The sequence below is a fragment of the Leuresthes tenuis genome, unplaced genomic scaffold (genome assembly GCF_036924035.1).
Source record: "Leuresthes tenuis unplaced genomic scaffold, fLeuTen1.0.hap1 SCAF_16, whole genome shotgun sequence".
Classification (NCBI taxonomy): domain Eukaryota; kingdom Metazoa; phylum Chordata; class Actinopteri; order Atheriniformes; family Atherinopsidae; genus Leuresthes; species Leuresthes tenuis.
The window spans coordinates 11623201-11637149 of record NW_027325370.1 but is presented as its reverse complement, the minus strand read 5'-3'; the positions used below and the strand labels follow the sequence as shown (position 1 = coordinate 11637149).

Here is a 13949-nt window from a genome sequence, read left to right as displayed (position 1 = left end):
TGACAGAAAGCCTATGTTGTAATGTTCGCAAGAGTAACTGCGAAATCTTTTAGCAAGAGGGAGAAAAAAGACCCCCCATAGTGGCTCTCTAATTATTTTAAACAATTTTGTTGTGTTTCATTTGTGATGAAAAAGTTGATTCCAACTACTTCCACAGCGCAATGCTTGTGGTGTTGCCAATTTCTTTTGAATACAAAATCAATTATAAAACAATGACGACTAAATTTAACGCACTTAGTTGCTAACTCACTTACACAGTGAGGTCAGCAAAAAGAGCAACTTTACAGATAATTTAATTTGAACTTAAGTCTGACAATGGCGTTGGGCTGAATTAAAAATAATTAGCATAATTTAACCGGTTTAGCTAGCTAGTTTTGGCTAATTCTAAACAGAACATGAACTTAACCTAAAATTGGCTTCTTATCGCAAGTTTGGCATTGTTTGGCAAGATTAACGCTCATTAACATCTCCCTTGAGATATCATTTCACGATTTATCGGCGTCTCACTGTCCGTACTTGAATAAGGTAAATTAAAATCTCTTCCAGCTAAACTAAATGCATTTTTCTGTTGATGTGCGCTAGATTGGATCAGCTGGAGGCACTCTCAGCCGTTATGATTACAACAGTCACTAAAACGGTAACGTCCATGCTTTAATGCTATTCTTTGCTTTTCGGGGTCAAGGCAGACCGAAATACACAATGAGCGGGGGATCATCTGTCAGAAAGCAATTGTTTATGGATTTGTGTAAGTACCTCAGTTAGTTCTAACACAATCACATTACTACAAAACTGAGATGGGACAGAAAACATCATATGTGACGGTTTCCCTGTGTTACAAATGGAATTCAGGATTGATGAACAATATTTTTAAAGTGAGTTCATAATCCTATCAAATCTGTGACGCAGCTGACATGGACCTAAACAAACTGCAGCGGCAGCGTCGCAGAATAGAAGGTGCCAAGCGGGCTTATATGGGACAAACCAGGGGCCTCATCACCAGAGACAGGTCAGGGACCTCTTTGATTCATCTTGGCACGTGAGCTCTAGAGACATTTTTACAGAGATCCGAGGAAGTTTTGAGTCCTTGCAATGCCCCATCAATGTTAAATATATAGTAATATAACAGTACTATATCATGTAAACTGTCATATTAATGTCTTCATGAACACATGATATTATATGTACAGTCATCTTTCTTTTTTTTTGTCTCTTTATGCAAAAGTGTGGCGTGGCTTTAGTAAACATACGAATCAAAAGGCCAACTAACACAAAAGCAAATCACTTTCTGCCACATTTAAGGTTAGCTGTTCTACGTGAAGAGTACGCCTGGAGAGGAGCTTCTTATTCTTTTCCCTTAATCTGTTGCTGCTTTCTCCGATCATTTCATTCATGTTTGCGTTTCTGTCATCAGACGAGAGGTCCGGTGGCTGCAGGATGAACACGAAGAGCTTTCACGCAGTCTAAGAGTGTCCCAAAGTTGCTCTCAGCGTTGGAACGATGCTACTGTCCTTCAAGACCTCAGCGCCAAGTTATCCCGTGGAGACCGACTAGATGAGGAGCTGGAAGCTGAAAGGCGCAAAGTCGCATCTTTGAAAGATCAAGTGAAGTGCTGTTTCCTGTGAACCACACAATGAACTCTTCTAGGTTTCATGACTACATTTGACACTTGATAATTGTTCTTTCAGATTCTTGAATGGGAGAGGAAATTGACAAGACAAAGGAGTGGTGGGGGAACCTCATATTACAGTTGCAAATTGGACAACAGCAACTTTCTAAGATCCACACGCTTAATAGAAAACAAACTTCACAGGGTTAGTTTTGCACTAGAGACAGTTTGAGTTTTTCTTTTAGCTTTTGTTACTCTGATTCTACAGTTGACACATGTTGCTAGAAAATGCAACTATTCATGAGAGCATGTTTTTACTCAGGGTAACAAATGCTTGAATGAGCAGATGATCAGGAATGGAGAGTTGAGAGAGGAGCTGAGGACTATGCAGATGGAGAAGAACAAGTTTCTGCATGTTAAAGCTCTGCTGGAAAAGGTGCGTTTGGTCAAAATCTCTCAGTGCTCCTTTTACATCCTTCCAAGATGTAACAACTTGAGTAATACCAAGGAAGAGCCAGAATAATGCTGCCATTCCACTGAACTGAATTACTGTCCAACAGGAGATTAAACACTGTAGTCATAGCCAGGGGATTTGGGGGAAAGGGCCAATTCAGATATAGCTTTTTTTGGGGTATAAAATTGATGATATATTGAAACTTTAGACTTTTCATTCTGTAATATCTCTTGCAGGAGTTACGTGCAATTCAAAATGATATTGCTAAACTGATGTCCAAATGCACTGACGCTTTTAGTACCAGGTAAACCCTTCTGCACTACTCTCTAAATCAGATCAACTTCCTTAAATGTCCTAAAATTACCTTTGATAAAACAGAGAGAAATGCACAAGATTTGGCCAAAGTTGCTCATTTCAAACTTAAGACACACATGAATTAATATCTGCTTACTTTTTCAGTTTATTTTATGTAGCTAACAGCTTATATTCGTGAAGCTAAAGTACATCCACCACCGTGTTATTTATGGATCTCCCTAGTGTGAAAATCCAGGAAAAGCAGAGGACACTGACTGACCAGAATGCTAAGGATGTGGCTCAGTACACCAGAGAAACGTTCAACCTGAAGCGAGAAATCTCCCACTATGGAAGAGCTGTGACTTTCCTGGACATCAAAAATATTGTGTGGCTCAGCCAGGATATCGACGATAGAAAAGGAAAAGGCATGCGCACACCTCATGATCTGATCTCAAAACACCTGCCTGTACCACATTATTTTGAATCCCTAAACTATACTGAATACCCTTCACATCAGATATTAACTGTACAGAAGTCATCTCATCCTGCTGTTTCCACAGAGTGCTGCAAAGTCTGTACTTTAGCTGCTGTATGATAGTCTCTCTGTGTTTTGTTTGAAATGAACAGACTTGCTGCAATGCTCCACAGCGTTGAGATGTAATATTCAACACAACAGCTCACAATGTATCTTGTTTGTTGACTTCTAATGAAAGAAAAGACAGCAGTGACACCTTGTGTCTAAAGGATGTTACTTCTTTATTTGTTCTTTATTGTTATTCTTAGCATTGCTTGACTGAAAAATGAGTGAAAGTATGTTATTTTTTCTTCATATCATTCTTTGCTTGTGTTGAGGATGATTACAGCGAGGGATTATGAGCCTCCATGATCATTACATTTATGCAGCTGTTGATGGATTCACATATGTGGTATGGAAGGTAAAGTTAAGAGCTGATGGGGAATAGGCTTCCTTTACATGTCCAATTTTACCCCACAGCAGAGATGCCAAAGCAGCAAGAGTCTAGAGAATGGAGACTAGAAGATTTTGAAAGCGCTCTCACAAAAATCTTGACAGAAACAGAGGAAAGTGACCTGGACAAACTGGTCAGAGACTTTATACAAAGTAAGTTGCCATTAAACATCACCGAGATAATCTAAGTGTTGCGTTATATTCGCAATCAAATCATGCTGCATTATGCTTCCATCAGTGGAGAAGCTGAACTACACTTTACTGAACTTCATCAACAGTCAGCACAATGAGGCCGAGACCATCCAAAGGCAGATCTCGAAGGTTAGTGTCATTGTTGCGTGTCTGTGTGTACCGGCGCTTGGGCAATACAGATGAGCACATAAGCTGTCACTATCCGTATTATTTACATTATGTGTCCGACTGAAAGCTTCACCGTGAGATGAAGATCTCTGCAACTGAGGGGCAGCAGCAACAGGAACAGAATCGGACTCAGCAGCAGAGTGTTTCCAACAAGCAAGAGGCCGCTGCACAACAGCTGAGGGTCTATCAGCAGCGCGTTGAGTTTAATGAAAAGCTCTTAGATCAGCTTCAGGAAGGTACAGCAGTTGCAAATGGTATTTTAACAGAAACCCACCTCCTTTCTCCACCCCAGTTGCCTCACAAGGCATTTGATTTTGCTGAATTCACAGATATTTTAGTTTTCATGTATTTCATTATGAAGAGGTGGAGTAACTCTGGGCAGCACCAAATCCATCTATCGTTATACCAGCTTGGTACAAATTCTAACCTATAGGATACAAGTGTTTCTGAGAGAACATCAGTCATGTGGAAGTATTGAATCTCTTATATGTCCTTTTTTTTACCAGGTCTCAAGTCATTGCTTCAAATTTGCTATGACAGCTCTGTGGTCTGTGCCAAGTTGGGCTCCTTTGATGGGATCAATAGTGAAAATTTCCAACAGTGCCTGAGTATGGTTGAGGACAGAGTCAATGAGCTTTCCTCTTTACAGTCCTACCTTCACTTTGACAAAAACCTAAGCCCATGGGTAAGTGGACTCACAAAGGTTTGCACATTCTCAATACCATCCAGCCGGCCAGATTAAACTCTTCGGCCTCATATTTCAAGGCATTCAAGGCAAGAAACAGATGAAAATGACATCTATTTTACACCTCCAGGACACCGAGAGTCTCAGCACTGTCGCTGTCAAGATCCTTGGAATAAACCCCCAAGCAGGCAAAGTGACCATTGGTGCAGCAAAAACACTGGCCTGGTAAGTTGTGTATTTGGTTTTTTTGTTGAGGTTTCATCCTTCTTCATTTTTCTAAATCACTCGATACTCACAAGATTCACAAGATTAGCCCCAAGCAGACTGTTAACAATAGTTATTAATCATCCTGCTGTTCACTATGAAAAAAACAGATTTTAATGTAGAATCTTTGTAATAACTCAGCCATGACCAAGACTTGGCGGAGTCTGTGCTGCTGGGGGCAAAGGAGCCAATGACTAAAGAGGCTCTGCTGTCCGTGGCCTGGAAGAGGGTAGGGGAAACTGAAAATGTTTATTCTTTAAAATGAAACAGGCCACGATAATAATCAGTATGAACCTGTGAAATTGTCATATAGCGTCAGCCTTTGCTTAGAAAATGATGGCATCTCCTTATAAGAAGAGACTCTGACTGGATGTCCGAAGATGGTGCGGCTCTGTGGACCTTCTGGACACTTCGTGGAGAAACACCAAAAACTCTCACAAGTTAAATGTTTTATGTCAACAGCAGTTAAAAGTTCAATAAAGTGATGTCATTAAAGAAGGTCCTCTCACATGAAGCTCAATAACAAGTGTCTCCATAAAGTGCAAATTGTTTAATCTCTGAATATCTCAAGAAGCTGTTCATAGTGACATATCAACTTGCACAGAATATTACTTATGTAACATGATAACATGACATTGTGCTAAACAGCTAACAGTCAAGTTAACATAATACATTCACTTTCTCCAAATCACAGGCAGTAATTACATTATTTCACTCTACATTATATTTGGCCCCTTATTATTAATTATGCAGGTATCATTAGAGTTTTCTTTTAAGTATTCATAACTGACGTTGTATTTCGTGGTCGTCTAGCTTTGACTAGAGTTATCCACGTACACCACCCTGCTCTCCACTCGCGATCGCTCAGCTTCAAACACAAGCAAATGGCTCATCAGCGTCTCCTCAGGACCAGATCGTATCATGGATGGATCATTGTTCTTCACACACACACACACACACACACACACAAAAAATGTAAACATCAGCTAAAAAAGCTCAGTGTACTTATACACAGATATATATATATATATATATGTATACATACATGAACGTCCCAAAAATGTATTTTAAAAATCTAAAAGAAAATTAAATGATAAAATAAACATGTTTATAGGCACTCACCTCCACAGCAGAAATGAAGGCATCCATGAGGTGGTAGTCCGCCCCACCATGTCCACCCATGCCAAAATGGCTTGGAGCGTCACTGCCTGCGGTGTGCTTTGTGGAACGCTCGGTCAGAAAGTCAAACACATGTATCTCATGGCCATTATATGACAGCTCCCCCTGTGAAGACACAGTTCATTAGGACGATGCTCCATCTTAGAAGCTGCTCAGGCAGCAAACAGTGAATCACAATAATATGATCCTACAGTTGCTTGTATTGGTGTCCATTTCTAAACTTAACCGTATACATTATGAAGGTTAAACTCTAATGGACTTGAGTGGAGTGAACTGAAATTACATAGATGAGGGACTATTTTACACCATCACTCAAACACACTTTTGTTTAATTAGAAGTCATCTTCTATTTGTGAGTCAGTAATTAATGTACATATAGCTGTTGTGTTGGACGGTGATGTAGCGGTTAGCTCCACCGCTCCACAGTGAGAGGGTTCCCGGTTCCTGGGTTCTCTGTGGGTACCTCGGCTTCCTCCCACGTCCAAAAAAAATACGCATGTGAAGTTAATTGGGGACTCTAAATTAGCCCTCGGAGTGAGTGTGAGCATGCATGGTTGTTTGTCTCTGTGTGGCCCTGTGATGGACTGGTCACCTGTCAATGGTGTAACCTGCCTCTTGCCCAAAGGCAGCTGGGATAAGCTCTTGCCCCCCCATGACCCTGAATTAGATTAAGCGGGTGCAGAAAATGGATGGATAGTCTTTCCCTTTTTATTTTCTGCAACTTAGATTACTTAACCACTTTCTACACTGGTCAAAAAACCTGCTAAGACTTGCTAACATATGGAGTGCAATGAGGCAGTGTTCAGTCAGGTGACACTGCAGTGGTCTAAAGCCGGCTATGGGAAGGGGTTTGATAAGCTAGTTTTAGCAGGGCCATTCAAAAACCTGTTTAAACACAGTTCTACCTTGCTGCCACTGATGGTTGTTTTTCGCTTACACATCTCTTCAGTGAACGCCACCATAGAAAAGGCTGCTGTCAATCCCCCTTCAAACTCCATATTTACAACCTGCAAAAAAATAGATAAACAAGACAAAAGTGAAGGAGCTGTCAGCCTCAGGCTGAGAAAAAGGACCTTACCATGTCTGCTTAGAGTGCTGATAAAGTGTGAGTTTTTTTTACATACTAAGTATTTCTTTAAATTGTGAAGACACAGCCCAGAGGTTTTCACAAGAAAGTAAATAACACAACTGTGGGGAAAAGGAAACAGCCTGGAGGACTGCAATATCCAGTCCTCAATGACTCAGTCTCTGACTCGATGTATAAGAATGGTCGTAGGCATGACTAACACTGACTTGTGGCTCAGTTCAGATGATAGACAGTAATGACACACAATAATAAGCTGAAATCAAATTTCATTTTACAGCTCAACAGTATGGCTTTGGAAAACATACCTCAAAAGAATAGAGTAAAAGTGCCGTTCTTTTTGGCTGGAGGAAGTGGAGGGGAAAAAAATGATTATGCTTTGTTTCATCTCTTGTGGCTTTTATGACAGCTTTAATGTCATCGACTTCCCTCGTGAAAAACAACACTCTTCATCCGTCAGGTTCCAACTTTCTCGTATAGCAGTTACCAGACCAGCTTTGTGGGTTGGAGCCTCGTCACAGACCTGTTCATCAACGGGATAGATTTTAACTGCAGCTTGAGATTCAGATACTTTGCTGCTCAAGTCATTGAGCTTTCTGAAGAAAAGTTTTTCAAGCCCTCAACGCCATCTGTGAATTTACTTAGGAGGTCCATTATCTGACACCAACCCCATATCATCAATGATCGTGGACATTTGCCTGTTTTATCCAGGCAGCCATTTTTGCACGTTTTATCGGACCTGCACTAAACTAAAGTTCCAGCATCGTCTCCTTCCTTAACGCAAAGTCATGATTCATCAGTGAATATCACTTTCATCCAATCATCCACAGTCCATGACTGCTTCTCTTTAGAAAAGTGTAACCTCGTTTCCTACAGTTTAGGCGTCAGTGATGGTTTAACATTTGACATCCCATTGACTCGTGTTTGTTTTTCATCTCTTTGGTTGGTCATTTCCTATTTCTGCAGCATATTGGTTGCAGTTTTCTTGACACTTTGACGTCTCATCTCGGTCGACTTGTATGTTTCCCTTTTACAACCTTCCCATTTTGTTTCTACATACTTAAAGGGCAACTCCGGTATTTTTAAACCTAGACCTTATTTCTGGTATGAAATATGTTTATCTACTCACAGTTTGGAGAAAGTCGGCATCCTTCGTAAGATATTTAGATATCTCGCGATTCATATAACGGAGTGAACGGGGCTTAGACAATGCAGCCTCTAAATAAGACATTATCTGTCTTTATTTCAGCAATACTTTATAACGAATGAATGAACGAACGCGTACTATTGCTCTGTTAGCACGTAGCTACTGTTATGTGGCTACTTGCAGCTATAGGAGAGCTAAAGGAGGGAATTCCACACACACCTCTACTGGGACCACTTCATCGACACGCATGGCTGCAGCACAGCTCATTAACTCCGATAAGAACGTCCAACTTACTCAAAGTCGTCGTTCACATTGTCAAAATTTGATAAATATCCTGCCATGTTACACAAAACTAGCAGTAGCAAACTCTGTGGGAAGTTAGCAGACTGTCACAGAGAAAGGAGTAAATAAACTGTGCTCCAGGGGGGCGTGTGGATGACTTCTTTTTCTAGGTATGTTACAAAGCCATAATGTTCAGCTACTGAATTAAATAGTTTTGTTTCACACATTTATTGTTGTTTCTCCAAAATAAACTAACTGAGTGAACATTCAGGGGCTGTAGCATTCTTCCATTGTTGTTGACCACTCAAGGCGTTTTACAGTCACAGCACATGTGGATATTTGGACATTCCAGTTGGGAACCGATTTTTTGTTGCAGAAACTTGGCATGTTAGAGAAGGAACTTATTGTACGTCAGGCCATGGAGATTAAGAGCCAGTGTGTTCTCACCTGGTTACTGCAGACGTCGTTGTCACACTCGTAGACACAGCGGCCGTAGGGTCCAGTCTGAAGTGCTTCAGTTACTGACTCGATGTCGGGGAATGAGTTCGGGCATATGACTGATACTGGCCAGCCAGTGTGTCCCTAGCAAACATACACACACGTGCTCACTACTTTTAAAAATACGAAAGGCAAAAGAATCATTAACTTCACTGATGGTATGGTAAATTATCAATGAAAATAATCATTTTTACCCATTTCACTCTGTCCAGGTAGATTTTACGTGCTGAGTATGGACAGTCTCTTTCAATCGAACAATCAAGGCAGCGATCTCCAGCACCTGTTGGCTGACAAGAAAGGAAAAAAATACAATCACCTTAAGTTTTATTGATATAGCATCGATGATTAAAACCGTCTGAAAATACTTTACAGAACCCAGAACCTTAGAGCATACACAAAGACAACAGAGAAAAGGCGAAAAGCAAGAATGCTCAGTAAAACCACGTTTATACAGGGGAACTCTTTTACTGAAGGCAGGGAGACAGAAGGGAAGAGACAATCAGCAGCACGAGGAAGAACTACACACACATCAGAACAAAGCATGTTAACCTGTGCAACCCAACTACAGCATTTACTAAATACACGACACAAATAAGATTACATAATAGATGGTGCATGTGACCGATGAGATTGACGGTAGATAAAATGGAGAGAAACAGCATGAAAAACTCGAACGATAAAACAGCTCAGTGTGTTCAGAGGAAAGTTGGTAAAGGGATTTCTGTCCGCACAGTAAAAACAAGTCGCTCTTCTGAAAAGATACAAGCAGATTCTCTCTCTTGTCAGGCCTAAGATAAAGCAAACTTACATACCTTCTTTTCTTTTATGAAGTGGCTGACAGATCCAAATGAAGACACTTTTATACACCTACCAAGAATAAAAGTTCATTATTAGCAGGACACAAAGTGTCCAGCAGCACTGGGGGCAAGAGGCTTGTTGGCTCTGCTGGCATTATGTGAATTACAACTTCTAATAGAATGTGTGCACATAATGTCCGAGCTGATAAGGTTTTTCTGAATTTATGTAATAACCAAAAGCATCTTTATTTCTGAACATCACACAAGCCCGCCTGATCATTGACTGCCGTCTGGTTTTACCTGCGCGCTCCAGCCCAGTGATGTATAAGGTCGACGTCATGGCACGATTTGGCCAGAAGAGCAAAAGAGCTCTCTGCTTCATTTCTCCAACTCCCTCGAACAAATGAGTGAGCAAAGTGATAAAACCCAACCTGGAACAACAATACTATTTTTAAACATACTTAGTGAGTACAATGCAAAAATATAATGATTTGAAATTACATTGACAAACTAGATGAGAAAACAGTTACAAAAATCAATAAATCCTCACCAAATGAGTAGTGCTTACGGTTATAAATACCTTTGCATTTTCAAAAACACGAGGTACTTGGCTTGCCCCGTACTATACAAATGAATGCGTGCAAAAAAATCTAATAATTTGCACGTGAACTTACAGTGATGAAGCCTGAGTTTACTTCCCCTAATGGCTCTTGGCTTCTCATACTCACTATAATCAAATCAAACATCAGTTTCCATATATACACGTTTGTCTTTTTATGCCACATGGAGTATGCAAATTTGCAAGTGTTGGTTTGCAATATTGACGAGTTTAAGACTTCACGAGGAGCTCCAAATTTAAGACTGGTATCATTTATAACATAAGAAGTATCTGTAGTGTTAATACACTGTAAAGTAGTGTTTTTATCCCTCTTTTATTACAGTGTTGAAAACAATAAATCAGGGTGATGTGTCACGATGAGGGGAAAGACAAAAGAGGTCTCTACTCTGTGGGTCCAGCATTTGGGTCTTAAGTTCTTTAAAACCTAAACATGTCAGTGTTAAATGTGCTGTTTAATGAGGATGCACGCTTATTGATGCTATTCCTGCTGTGTTTGCTTTCTTACCGGCTCAAGGTGCTGAATATGGATCACGTCACCAATGACTCCAGCATCTATGAGCTCCTAGAAAAATGTAGTTTTGATAATCAAAAACAAAAATGTTCTAATATAGACTGAGTATAATTTATTCCCCACTTCGAACAGTTTTTTACCCCCACTTTCCATATTTATATGAAAATGCTCTGTCCGGTTGTATCATTCTAACTTAAAACTTAAATAAAATGCTCAAAAGCATTTTATTTTCACATCTATCAACTGCCGACTCTGTGAGTGTCCATTAAAAATGAGACACCAACAGGTCTCATGGTCTGTTAAGGTGAAAATGTGTTAAACGTTTGGATAAATTCAGTCTAAGAAGCATTCACCTTTATCTTGTGGATAACTGGATCATACCGGAGAACATGACCCACGGACAGCATCACACCACTCAGCGTGCACGCCTTCACAATAGCCTTGCAATCCTCTGCAGTTGTCTAAAGGCACGCGGACACAATAACGTGCAGTAGAGGCTTGAATAAAAAAATCACAGTGAAATGCAGCAAACACTATTTTAAAGGGTAAATTTGAATAAAGACTGTCAGTTAACAACAACTGTAAAATCAGTCTGTGGGCATCTCAACAGCCATATCAAAACTACTCTATGTGTTAATTCACACACACTTACTGCCATTGGTTTCTCCAGAAGAATGTGGTAGCCCTTTTTTGCAAAGGCCACAGCAGGATCCTTGAAAACAAAAGCAAAACATAAGTTTACTAGAACCATCTGCCAATGTGCAAAGACAAATTTCCCAAACAGTCAAGATTAAAATGAAGCAAATAAACAGAAGGTTAACGGAACAGTGTGTAATAATTATGGTGATTTATTCACAGAAATTGAAGATAATAACTATGTTGTTAGTGCTATAAAGTAACCCTATGAAACGAATCGTTACGTTTGTTTTACTTAAATTTCGCCTTTTTATTTACATATACCGCTGTCCGCTCTACACGAAGGCTTACCCGGAAGGATACCATTTGTGTCGCCATATTGATTACAGTGGCCTAGAAGGGTCAAAGGACGGCGCAAGCGCGATTCTCCGTTACTTTGCAGACGATCAGCTGATCTGATTAAACAAACATAACGTTTTCTCTGTGTAACTGTTCAAAACTGTTAATTCACGTGAGTTTATGCGCCAAAACTACTAAGTAGCTTTGTTAGCTGGACAGAAATTACTCATGGTGTTACGGCGATCAGCTGATTTCAATCAAAGTGTAACACGATACTAAGAGGCTTTGAAGATACAACGTGTTGCCTGCTAACGCTATCCCTCTATCAGACTAAATACAAACAGCCTTTCACCTTACATAGCTACTATTAGCTTTTATTACCACGGAGATAGCTACCTGGGGTCCACAAAACACTAATATAATGCAGAACAACTAACAGTGACATTCACAGTAAGTTATCTTTTCACAGAATATCTAACCAAATGTAACATCTATTTATAATTTATATCTCTAAAAGTAACCTCAGAACTTGAGAAGGCGGTTTCACTCAATGGAAAAGAGATTGTGACACATTTGAGTGATGGATGTGTTGGGTAGTGTGTGCTGTATAATCGGAAATTACTGAATCTACCGAATACCGTTCAAAAGCACTCGGAATCTGACGAACAGCGGGACTTCCACACTGATCCAGCAAATTATTAACATTCAGTATATTGTGTGGTTACCTTATGAAGACGGTCCGGAGTGCAAATTACCACTGCGTCAGCAAACTTCTCTCTTTCAACTATACTTTGCCAGTCTGTTTAGAAATGATAAAGTTTCAGGAGGATCATTATAATCCATTTAATATACATTTTAATACATGAAGTTAAGACTTACTTTCAAATACGTTTTCATTATCAATTTTGTGTTTTTGTTGCAGTTTGGTGCGGGCAAACTTTCTTGGATCAGCCACAGCAACAACCTGAAAGGAGAAATAAGAAGTGATCTTTCAGAAACGTCAAATCACTTTCCAGTCACAGGTGAACAGTGTTTGGGTCGTCTACTTAAAAGAAAGACTGGGCAAAAACCGATAAGTCACCAATAAAGAATTCCACCTTTCTACCTATTTTAATCACACATCATGAAGGGTCTACTTCGCCACTTGTTTTGTAACATAAACCTTTTCATTTATACACCACCGTGTTGTCATGCTATGCTGTCTCCTCCAATGTTTAAACGAAACCACCAACACACACACACACACACACCAACGAGCTTTCTGAACTCTGCTGAAAAACCTCTACAAACCTGCATGCGTTTTGGATGGATGGATCCAAAGTGGGCATAGATTTCCCCACGACAACCAGCCCCAACCACGATGACACGAACAGGAGAAGACATTCTGCAAACCTGTGAGCTGATCAAAGCAGATTCATCTCACACAATAGCTGAGGTAGTAAACATAGAAAATCTGATCGGTCCCCATCAGGAAAACTCTTGATACTACCCCTCGCAAAGTTGTCTCGATTAGCTGTCAGTAATATGACAAAAATCAACCATTTAACAATGAATAACTAACTAGGCAACCTATTTCAATATCTTTGCAAGTATCGTTGGTAAATCCTGGTTGCCTTTTTAAGACAACGCTGTTGTTTCTACCTATTTTGTCCCATATGATGTCTGACTTCCGCGTTGATCAGCTTTAGTCCAGACACAACTGATCAGAATTCAAGCCGGCGATCGAACGACTACAACATAAAACACTTCTTCTTACAAACCAAGACGACAAAATAGTCCCACAGTTCCCTCACGCCACCTGCAGTGTGCAAGAGATCCTAGTGCCGCATTCACTGCGCCTCGTAAACTGACACGTATTCGTGTCACACTTACTTGTTACAAAAAATAACTATCTAATACGAACAGTTTTCCATGTAACAATACATATGGGGTTATTTTGTGGTTGTACGTGCTGTTCTCAGAATACCTTCTGGCAGTCCAATTTATTTTCACCGCAAACACGTAAATGTCACATCGTCTCCATAGTATTACAGCTATTGCTAAGCGATGTTATGTCATTATTTGATCACGATGCTCTTGTGTAAACTGGTAAACTGATTGCAAATAGCACTACTAGATCGATTAAGTTCATGTAACCCATTAAGATGTCATAATATGACCAAAGTACAACAAATTCGACTTCACGGATACTTCGGCTCAGTTCGGCTATAGTTCGTTTGCCTTCGTC

At 40.1% G+C, this 13949-nt stretch overlaps 2 protein-coding genes across 2 annotated transcripts; one reads left to right on the top strand and one right to left on the bottom strand.

The window, feature by feature from the left end:
* The first annotated feature begins 413 nt into the window (after nt 1–413).
* On the top strand, nt 414–4969 carry LOC140271877 (outer dynein arm-docking complex subunit 1-like). Its single transcript, XM_072367185.1, has 12 exons — nt 414–1006; nt 1412–1601; nt 1686–1811; nt 1929–2042; nt 2297–2364; nt 2598–2915; nt 3317–3474; nt 3560–3642; nt 3749–3917; nt 4188–4366; nt 4497–4591; nt 4772–4969. The coding sequence occupies exons 1-12, from the start codon at nt 912–914 to the stop codon at nt 4893–4895; spliced, it is 1719 nt and encodes a 572-aa protein (XP_072223286.1). The 5' UTR covers nt 414–911; the 3' UTR covers nt 4896–4969.
* Nucleotides 4970–5064: 95 nt separating this feature from the next.
* On the bottom strand, nt 5065–13532 carry LOC140271404 (2,7-anhydro-N-acetylneuraminate hydratase). The gene is made up of 14 exons (XM_072366614.1): nt 13364–13532; nt 13013–13121; nt 12602–12686; nt 12448–12521; nt 11400–11459; nt 11101–11208; nt 10742–10798; nt 9918–10048; nt 9633–9687; nt 9015–9107; nt 8770–8904; nt 6715–6816; nt 5753–5914; nt 5065–5568 (listed from the first exon to the last, which is right to left on the bottom strand). The coding sequence occupies exons 1-14, from the start codon at nt 13375–13377 to the stop codon at nt 5440–5442; spliced, it is 1314 nt and encodes a 437-aa protein (XP_072222715.1). The 5' UTR covers nt 13378–13532; the 3' UTR covers nt 5065–5439.
* Nucleotides 13533–13949: the final 417 nt, after the last annotated feature.